The sequence below is a fragment of the Ammodytes marinus genome, assembly GCF_949987685.1.
Source record: "Ammodytes marinus genome assembly, chromosome: 14".
In the NCBI taxonomy this organism is placed as follows: domain Eukaryota; kingdom Metazoa; phylum Chordata; class Actinopteri; order Uranoscopiformes; family Ammodytidae; genus Ammodytes; species Ammodytes marinus.
This window is the reverse complement of record NC_137218.1, coordinates 1,813,305-1,823,304: the sequence shown is the minus strand read 5'-3', so window position 1 is coordinate 1,823,304 and position 10,000 is coordinate 1,813,305. Positions and strand designations below refer to the sequence as shown.

The following is a 10,000-nucleotide window of genomic DNA, read 5'->3' as shown; positions in this document are numbered from 1 at the left end:
AGGTAGGAAGACATCTTACTTTATTCTCCGCAGTGTCTGGGCATTATTGATTTAGTGGTGCAACAATATAGGTTCAAAACAGTAGCCTATCTCTCAATCTTCCTCTGTGTGTCTCAATTTTGTTTGCTAGCTGTCTCGTCTCCCGCCGCCCGCCCCGTGTGTGTGTGTGTGTGTGTGTGTGTGTGTGTGTGTGTGTGTGTGTGTGTGTGTGTGTGTGTGTGTGTGTGTGTGTATTTTTGCCTATGAGTACGACGATGGTGAATGAATCGGCAATCTCTGTAGTGGTAAAAAGCAACAATTACTTACTTAACCTTTATTTCTACAGGTAAATCCCATTGAGACCGGAGACTCTTTTTGAAGGGAGACCTGTTTTCCTTTCCCACGTTACCATTCACACACACACATTCATACACCGATAGCAGGCTAACTATTGACATTCACACAAGGCAAGGTGGGTGAAGTGTCTTGCCCAAGGACACAACAACCATGACACAGGTGGCAGGGCGGGGATCGAACCTCCAACCCTTTGATCATCGGCCGACCCGCTCTACCACCTGAGACACAGTCGCCCCTAAAATGTATACGTTTGTAGAAGCAAAAGGTTTATTTTCAATCAAGAGCAAGAAACTCTGCGGAGTGGTCACTAGTCTAACACAGGTAAGTATGTTACAAGGAGTGACATCGTTTCCTTAAATCGTCACATATTTAAGGAACATTTACTCCCCAGGGATGAGGGGGGGGGGGGGGGGGTCTAACCGTGGGTTTGGAGGAGAGACAGGCTGAGAGGCAGACAGTTCTAATATACACACATTGTTATTGTAAAACATGGGAGGGGTCAGGTTGATCTGAGTTGGAGGGACATGCAGGTAGGAGACAGGTAGACAGGTAGGGCTGGGTGGGGGAAGAGGAGGGAGACAGGTAGACAGGTAGACAGGTAAAGCTGGGTGGGGTAAGAGGAGGGGGAGACAGGTAAGCTGGGTGGGGTAAGAGGAGGGGGAGACAGGTAGACAGGTAGGGCTGGGTGGGGGAAGAGGAGGGGGAGACAGGTAGACAGGTAGGGCTGGGTGGGGGAAGAGGAGGGAGACAGGTAGACAGGTAAAGCTGGGTGGGGGAAGAGGAGGGAGACAGGTAGACAGGTAGGGCTGGGTGGGGGAAGAGGAGGGGGAGACAGGTAGACAGGTAGGGCTGGGTGGGGTAAGAGGAGGGGGAGACAGGTAGACAGGTAAAGCTGGGTGGGGTAAGAGGAGGGGGAGACAGGTAGACAGGTAAAGCTGGGTGGGGTAAGAGGAGGGGGAGACAGGTAGACAGGTAGGGCTGGGTGGGGTAAGAGGAGGGGGAGACAGGTAGACAGGTAAAGCTGGGTGGGGGAAGAGGAGGGGGAGACAGGTAGACAGGTAAACTGGGTGGGGGAAGAGGAGGGGGAGACAGGTAGACAGGTAGGGCTGGGTGGGGGAAGAGGAGGGGGAGACAGGTAGACAAGTAGGGCTGGGTGGGGTAAGAGGAGGGGAGACAGGTAGACAGGTAAAGCTGGGTGGGGTAAGAGGAGGGGGAGACAGGTAGACAGGTAAAGCTGGGTGGGGGAAGAGGAGGGGGAGACAGGTAGACAGGTAAAGCTGGGTGGGGGAGACAGGTAGACAGGTAAACTGGGTGGGGGAAGAGGAGGGGGAGACAGGTTGACAGGTAGACAGGTAGGGCTGGGTGGGGTAAGAGGAGGGGAGACAGGTAGACAGGTAAAGCTGGGTGGGGGAAGAGGAGGGGGAGACAGGTAGACAGGTAAAGCTGGGTGGGGGAGGGGGAGACAGGTAGACAGGTAGGGCTGGGTGGGGTAAGAGGAGGGGGAGACAGGTAGACAGGTAAAGCTGGGTGGGGGAGACAGGTAGACAGGTAGACAGGTGGGGCTGTTTAGGGGAAGAGGAGGGGGAGACAGGTAAACTGGGTGGGGGAAGAGGAGGGGGAGACAGGTAGACAGGTAAAGCTGGGTGGGGGAAGAGGAGGGGGAGACAGGTAGACAGGTAGGGCTGGGTGGGGTAAGAGGAGGGGGAGACAGGTAGACAGGTAGGGCTGGGTGGGGGAAGAGGAGGGGGAGACAGGTAGACAGGTAAAGCTGGGTGGGGGAAGAGGAGGGGGAGACAGGTTGGGAGGCAGACAGGTTGAGATACGTTCATATTATAATGGTGGGTGGGGCAGGCTGACCCAGAACAACAGGAACATTGTCCTCTTTCAAATGTAAAGTCAGGCTGGCTACTCTCCCTCCACATCTCAGAACAGATTTTCTCCATATATAAAGTACTAGAGAACTCCGTGAGCCGCATATCAAAGCAGGGGGCTATCTCCTTATTCCAAATCTTAAAAAATATTTTTAATTAAATTTTAAAATATGAATGGGTGTAGTACCTCATGTTGCCACCTGGTGTCAGTAACATTCTGTGTTTTCCAGTTTTTTTATGTATTTTGTTTTGATGATCTGAGTTAGTTTGTTTTATCTTGAAGGCACTACTCGGACCCTTACATCCCAGACATACCGGGCATGGAGCACTTTAAAGGTACGGGCAATGGAATGTTTTATTATCAAACTTTTACTCAGTAATGTTGGCTCACATTTCTATCTGCCTGTCTGTCTGTCTGTCTGCCTGCCTCCCTTTCTATCTGTCTGTCTGTCTGCCTGCCTGCCTCCCTTTCTATCTGCCTGCCTGTCTGTCTGTCTGTCTGCCTGCCTGCCTCCCTTTCTGTCTGCCTGCCTGCCTCCCTTTCTATCTGCCTGTCTGTCTGTCTGTCTGTCTGTCTGTCTGTCTGTCTGTCTGCCTGCCTGCCTGCCTCCCTTTCTATCTGCCTGTCTGTCTGTCTGTCTGTCTGTCTGTCTGTCTGTCTGCCTGTCTGCCTCTCTGCCTGCCTGCCTCTCTATCTGCCTGTCTGTCTCTCTGTCTCTCTGTCTGCCTGCCTGCCTGTCTGTCTGCCTCTCTGTCTGTCTGTCTGTCTGTCTATCTGTCTGCCTGCCTGTCTGTCTGCCTCTCTGTCTCTCTATCTGCCTACCTGTCTGCCTCTCTGTCTGTCTGTCTATCTGTCTGCCTCTCTGTCTGCCTGTCTCTCTGCCTGCATGTCTGCCTCTCTATCTGTCTGTCTGTCTGTCTGTCTGTCTGTCTGTCTGTCTGTCTGTCTGTCTGTCTGTCTGTCTGTCTGCCTGTCTGCCTGCCTGCCTGTCTGCCTGTCTGCCTGTCTGCCTGCCTGCCTGTCTGTCTGTAGGGAAGGTGCTTCACAGTCACTCCTACAGGTTTGCAGAGCCGTATGCCGGTCAGTCTGTCGTTGTGCTCGGGGCCAAAGCTTCAGGATTAGACATCTCCATTGAACTGGCTAAAGTTGGTGCTAAGGTAACGAGCTAACCGCTTTAATATAATGTACACACACACACACACACACACACACACACACACACACAGAAAGACACACACACACACACACACACACACACACACACACACAAACAGACACACACACACACACACACAAACAGACACACACACACACACACACACACACACACACACAGAAACCTATTTATCTATCTCTCCCTCTCTCTCTCTCTTCCTCCTAGGTGACACTGAGTCATGGCGGCGTGCCCCTCTCTTTCCCTCTGCGTGACGGGATCTCTCAGTCCAGCTCCGTGGCCGCGGTCCAACCAGACGGAGCGATTCGCTTCCAGGTTACTGAAGATTCTGAATTTTATTTGAATTTTTTATTTTGAAAAAAATATAGAGGAGAGTGGGGTGAGTTGTGCCACAATACAACTTTTTTTCCGAGAGCTATATTTCTTAAACAGTTTATTTCAGATCCAAAGTTATTGTTGCCGGGGATGCACAACATCCTGAAATATATGTACATATTTGAGTTGGAGACATAACTGTCAAGGCCTTACTTTAAAGTCACTTTGAGTAAAAAGTGGCACGTCTCACCCCACTCTCCCCTATATATATTTTAATTTTTTTAACTTTTTTTTAACTTTTTCCATTTATATGAATAAAACATATTTATTTTACATGAAATTCCTTTTTTTATTTATTTTTTTTATCTTTATTTTCAAACAATGAACAAAACAAGCGAAATATAATAAAAGGTAGAAAAGAAAAGAAAAAAAAAATACATAAACAGGTTATTGTAGACAAATCTAATCTGCTATTAAACTAATCCAGCCCGGGTCGTTCTCTGCATGTCATTCCCCTCTCTGACACATTTCATCTCTGTCTCTTTGCACTCTCAATAAACCATTTAAAATGCCAAAAAACTATCTAAAAAAATATATATATGTTTATGGGTGTAGTATGTCAGTAAGATTCTGTATTTTCTAGTTTTTTAATGTATTTGTTTGGATGATCTGAAGTTGGGTCGGTTTTATTTTGAATGCACTACTCCAACCCTCACATACCTGTCCTCTTCACAGCAGACCCGGGTTAGAATCCAGCCCGGGTCGTTCTCTGCATGTCATTCCCCTCTCTGTCTGTCTGTCTTTCTTGAACAGTGCGTAACCTGTCTGTCTGTCCGTCTGTATGTCTGTCTGTCTGTCTGTCTGTCTGTCTGTCTGTCTGTCTGTCTGTCTGTCTGTCTGTCTGTCTGTCTGTCTGTCTTCAACTGTCTTTAACCCACCCCCTGTCTGTCTCTCTTCCAGGATGGCTCAGTGTGCGATGCAGACGTCTTCATATTCTGCACGGGCTACCGGTTCAGTTTTGGGTTCCTGGACGGGCCGTCTCTGGGGTTGGCCATCGACAGCCACATGGTGTCTCCTCTCTGGAAGTATCTGCTGCCTCCTGCCTTCCCCTCGCTGGTCTTCATCTCCGTCTGCAAGATGATCCTCCCTTTCCCCGTCTACCACTGCCAGGTGGGGGTGAATGAATGAATGAATGAATGAATGAATGAATTAATTAATTAATTTTTATTATTGTGTCATGTCCAAACAAGGACCCATCCCCTTCAGGATTATAAGACACCAACAACTGTATCAAATTCAAATGATAACATTCACTTCCTGTAAATGGTGATCACATTTCACAGCAGGACAACAAGTAAACAGACACAAACAAAATAAAATAAAAGCAAACATAAAGATCTCATTTATAAGTGTGTTTTGTTCTCTTGGCCCAGGCCTTCTCCAGATAGCCAGCAAGGGCAAATACCTTAAAGTCAAAGACCCCCCCCCCCCTCCACACACACACACCCCCACTGGTAACATTGTTTTTCTTCTCCCCACTAGGTTCAGTTTGCCCTCTCTGTGCTGGAAGGCTCCGTGCCGCTCCCCTCTCAGTCCCAGATGGAATCAGAAGTCCTCACAGAGCAACAGGACAAACTGGCCCGGGGAATCGAACATCGGCATCTACTGATCATACAGAAGGAGCAGTTTGAGTACTGCCGCGCGCTCGCTGGCTTGGCCGGCTTCAAACCGCTGACTCCAGCCAGCCAGAGCCTCTACCAGGAGGTGTGGAGGCAGAGGAACATTCTCCCGAAAACTATCGCAAAATCAACTACAAGCTAATCAGCGACCAAGAGTGGGAGATGATAAATTGATTTTTTTTTTTTTGGGGCGTTTTCCAGCTTTATTAGACAGTACAGAGTTGAAATGGGGAGACAGAGAGAGGGGGAGAGAGAGAGAGAGGGGGGATGGGGGGGATGACCTGCAGTAAAGGTCCACGGGTTGGATTTGAACCCGCGACCACTGCAACGAAGGACAGAGCCAATATGGTACACGCTCTATCCACTACGCCACGGAAAGCCCCGATTGATTCACATTGATTTTATAGAGAAACGTTGGTGTATGAAGACACAAGAAACACCAAACAACGCAAATAACACACCCCCCCCCCACCTACACACACACACACACACACCACTCCCCCCCCCCACCACACACACTCCCCCCCCCACCCACACACACACACACACACACACTCCCCCCCCCCCCACACACACACACTCCCCCCCTACACACAAGATCATAGCAAAAATCTTAATCAAGATTATTTTCAGCAATACTTTACAAAATTGTCGTAACTACTACATAGTTATGCATTATCCACGGCCTTGTATTAGTTTATTTTTTTTTGGGACTAATGCCAGTCACACAAAGCCTCTACAGCAAGGACAGACAGACAGACAGACAGACAGACAGACAGACAGACAGACAGACAGACAGACAGGACAGACAGATAGACAGACAGACAGACAGACAGAGAGGGGAATGACATGCAGAGAACGACCCGGGCTGGATTGTAACCCGGGTCTGCTGTGAAGAGGACAGACAGACAGACAGACAGACAGACAGACGGACAGACGGACGGACGGACGGACGGACGGACGGACGGACGGACGGACGGACAGACAGACAGACAGAGGAACATTCACCCTGAACAATATCACAAAATCAACTACAAGCTAATCAGCGACCAACGATGGAAGATGATAAATTCATGCATAAATATATTTAATAAATTGATTTTAGTTCTGTTAACTTTGGTCCCTGTGTGTGTGTGTGTGTTTCTCGTCTGTCATTATGCTGGTGTGTGTGTGTGTGTGTGTGTGTGTGTGTGTGTGTGTGTGTGTGTGTGTGTGTGTGTGTGTGTGTGTGTGTGTGTGTGTGTGTGTGTGTGTGTGTGTGTGTGTGTGTGTGTGTGTGTGTGTGTGTGTGTGTGTGTGTGTGTGTGTGTGTGTGTGTGTGTGTCAACATATGCTGAAGTCAACAAGGGACTTTTAAATATTTCTGAAACAGTCTCATTTTTTCCTCTGATGATCATAAATTACATGTAACAGCAAACGAGACCATCAGTGAAAAGAATGTTATTTTTATATAGTTTTTCTTGATGCCTTTGTCATGGGTATATACGCTCACCCAGGAACAACAGCTGGCGTGGTAAAAACACTACCGCTTTTGTCCAAAGGGGGGCGCTAGAATTAGCACAAAACAAAGCCGGACAGACAGAGAGCTGAAGTCAATGAACAGACTTCAATATAGATTTATTTTAATGCCACGAAACCTTCAATAATACTCAGACAGTCACAAGGCAATTAAAAAAAGTGTTCTTACTTTACAGACCTGAAAACAACAACAACAGTGTCACATGAAGCAGCATTCAGTGTTTAAAATGTGTGTGTGTGTGTGTGTGTGTGTGTGTGTGTGTGTGTGTGTGTGTGTGTGTGTGTGTGTGTGTGTGTGTGTGTGTGTGTGTGTGTGTGTGTGTGTGTGTGTGTGTGTGTGTGTGTGTGTGTGTGTGTGTGTGTGTGTGTGTGTGTGTGTGTGTGTGTGTGTGTGTGTGTGTGTTTAACATTATAAAATTTTAAAGGGCATGGCCACCTTTTTCCTTACAATCACACTTTTCAAATAGTTTTTAGCATTTAACTTTCCACATACTTATGGTCTTTGCATGGATGTAGCGCCATCTCCTCGTAACGTGTGTGTGTGTGTGTGTGTGTGTGTGTGTGTGTGGTGTGGTGTGTGTGTGTGTGTGTGTGTGTGTGTGTGTGTGGTGTGGTGTGTGTGTGTGCGTGTGTTTAACATCACATTTAAAGGGCATGGCCACCTGTTTCCTTAGAATCATACTTTTAAAATTAATTTACATGTATATCTGTCTATCTCACAGTCAAAACATTTACATACATTTAATATAATTTATTATATTAATTAAAAGGTGCTCAGAGGAACTTTCAGTGTGTTAATTCTAGCGCCCCCCTTTGGACTAAAGCGGTAGTGTTTTTTACTACGCCAGCTGTTGTTCCTGGGTGATCGTATACCCATGACAAAGGCATTAAGAAAAACTATATAAAAAAATAGCATTCTTTGCACTGATGGTCTCGTTTGCTGTTACATGTAATTTATGATCATCAGAGGAAAAATTAGACTGTCTAAACACTACCACTTTTGTCCAAAGGAGGCGCTAGCATTAACACACACTGAAAGTTCCTCGGAGCACCTTTAACATTCTCATATAATTGGATGAAAACGTGCATTAATTACTTGTCACTTAGCAGTCGCTTTTATCCGAAGCTACTTAGGCATTCATAGCCAGTCGACATTAAAGGAATACTTCACGCATACAGAACCGGCGTTCTATCATTATAAAATCGCTATTATAATATAATGAATGAGGTTTTTCTTCCCACAGTCTTCCCTTGGCCCAGCTGTCCTGTTAATCCTAACCCTACATTTTACCATGTCTGATGTCACGCATGGGAAAATGTAGGGTTGGACAGTGAGACCATGAAACACTCTTTCTGCCTTTTTCTCAGGCTAGGATGAACCGATTTCTAAAATGTTTGCACATTTATTAATACTACATAGGATCTCAGAGTTCAATACACCTTCAGAAAGAAAAAAAACATTTGAAACAATCCGCTGCAACTTTTCTGTTTTCAGTCATTTAGAAAGAAAGAAAGCAGCTCTAAACCCATTCTGGAATATGGGCGGCTGTGGTGAAGTGTGTAGGGCGGTCGTCCACTGGGTTACAGGGTCGGTGGTTCGATCCCCCGTCTCCCCGCCACATGTCCAAGTGTCCCTGGGCAGAGAGACACTGAACCCTGAATGTCTCCTGATAGTTAGCTTGCACCCTGCGTGGTAGCTGCTGCTGCTATCGGTGTATGAATGTGTGTGTGATTGGGTGAATGTGTACAAAGCAATGTAAAGCGCTTGAGTCTGTGAAAAAAACAGGGAAAAGAGCTGTATAAGTAGAGTCCATTTATCTTTTAGTGACTCTCCATGCTGCGTGTGTGTGTGTGTGTGCGTGTGTGAATGTGTGTGTGTGTGTGTGTGTGTGTGTGTGTGTGTGTGTGAGAATGTGTGTGTGTATGAATATGAGTGTGTGTGTGTGTGTATATGAATGTGTGTGTGTGTGTGTGTGTGCGTGTGTGTGTGTGTGTGTGTGTGTGTCTGTGTCTGTCTCTGTCTGTGTATGAATGTGTGTGTGAATGGGTGAATGTGCACAAAACAATGTAAAGCGCTTTGGGTTTGTGAAAAACCAGGGAAAAAGCGCTTTATAATTCATTGAAGTGTCCGTCCATCCATTTTTAGAAGATAACCCTTGAAGACTTGGACTCATTCTCCATGTGCACTTCTTCATTCTGGACCTTCTCATCTCCCTCTTGTTCTTCCTCTCCTGCTCCCTCTTTCTTCAGCAGCTTGAGGGGCCACCACAGAGACCCCCGTGTGTCTCTGCGTACGCTGCGTTCTACCGGCCAACAGCAGGGGGCGCCCTTATCCCCCGTTAGGAAATACAGCAGCGCGTTTAGCCAAGCGTTACAGGACGCCAACGGCCGAGTCACCTAGGGAAAAAATTATTATTACAAATGTTATAGTGTCTTAAAGGGTCAGTGTGTAGTTTCAGAGGAGGGGGATTTGTTTACATTCACAGAGCCTGCAGTTACTTTACTAAACATATTTTCTCTACATGTAATTCTTAGTGTTGAATAATTCTATCATCATTTCTAAATTATTTTGAGGAACCTTGAACCAAACGTAAGACTAGAATATGTTTGTAAACCAAACTGTGGGCCCTGCTGCTGTAAACAACAACAGTGAAACAGTAACTTTTCAGGAAGCTTTCTAACTTCAAACAGTGTTCCAGGGATCACATTTTCCTGTGAGGAAAGTTTGATTATTAAGATATGAGAATACACCAACAGGGGGCGCCCTTATCCCCCGTTAGAAAGTACAGCAGCGCGTTTAGCCAAGCGTTACAGGATGCCAACGGCCGAGTCACCTTGTAGCAGAAAGAAAAAAAATGTATTAGAAATGTTCAGTGTTTATTGTTTCAATTTCTTTTTTTTTGTATGTAGTGTTTTAAAGGGTCAGTGTGTAGTTTCAGAGGAGGGGGTTTGTTTACATTCACAGAGCCTGCAGTTACTTTACTAAACATATTTTCTCTACATTAGTATTGAAAAATTCTATCATTATAAATTAAAAAATTATATATGAAGAATATGTTTGTAAACCAAACTGTGGGCCCTGCTGCTGTAAACAACAACAGTGAAA

The 10,000-nt window shown here is 46.3% G+C and overlaps 2 protein-coding genes across 2 annotated transcripts in view; one reads left to right on the top strand and one right to left on the bottom strand.

The window, feature by feature from the left end:
- Nucleotides 1-5,518, top strand: part of LOC307260698 (uncharacterized protein) — a gene marked incomplete at both ends in the record, with an annotated part of 7,929 nt that extends 2,411 nt beyond the window's left edge. Inside the window, 5 exons of the mRNA XM_080040990.1 lie at nucleotides 2,491-2,543; nucleotides 3,241-3,365; nucleotides 3,590-3,697; nucleotides 4,658-4,867; nucleotides 5,240-5,518. Coding sequence (XP_079897116.1) covers nucleotides 2,491-2,543; nucleotides 3,241-3,365; nucleotides 3,590-3,697; nucleotides 4,658-4,867; nucleotides 5,240-5,518 — 775 coding nt within the window. The remainder of the gene's footprint in view (nucleotides 1-2,490; nucleotides 2,544-3,240; nucleotides 3,366-3,589; nucleotides 3,698-4,657; nucleotides 4,868-5,239) is intronic.
- A 3,518-nt stretch (nucleotides 5,519-9,036) lies between these two features.
- The window catches only part of LOC307260572 (P2Y purinoceptor 3), a gene marked incomplete at both ends in the record, with an annotated part of 7,621 nt that continues 6,657 nt past the window's right edge, over nucleotides 9,037-10,000 (bottom strand). The window contains 1 exon segment of the mRNA XM_080040845.1: nucleotides 9,037-9,291. Within this exon segment, the coding sequence (XP_079896971.1) occupies nucleotides 9,037-9,291 (255 nt within the window).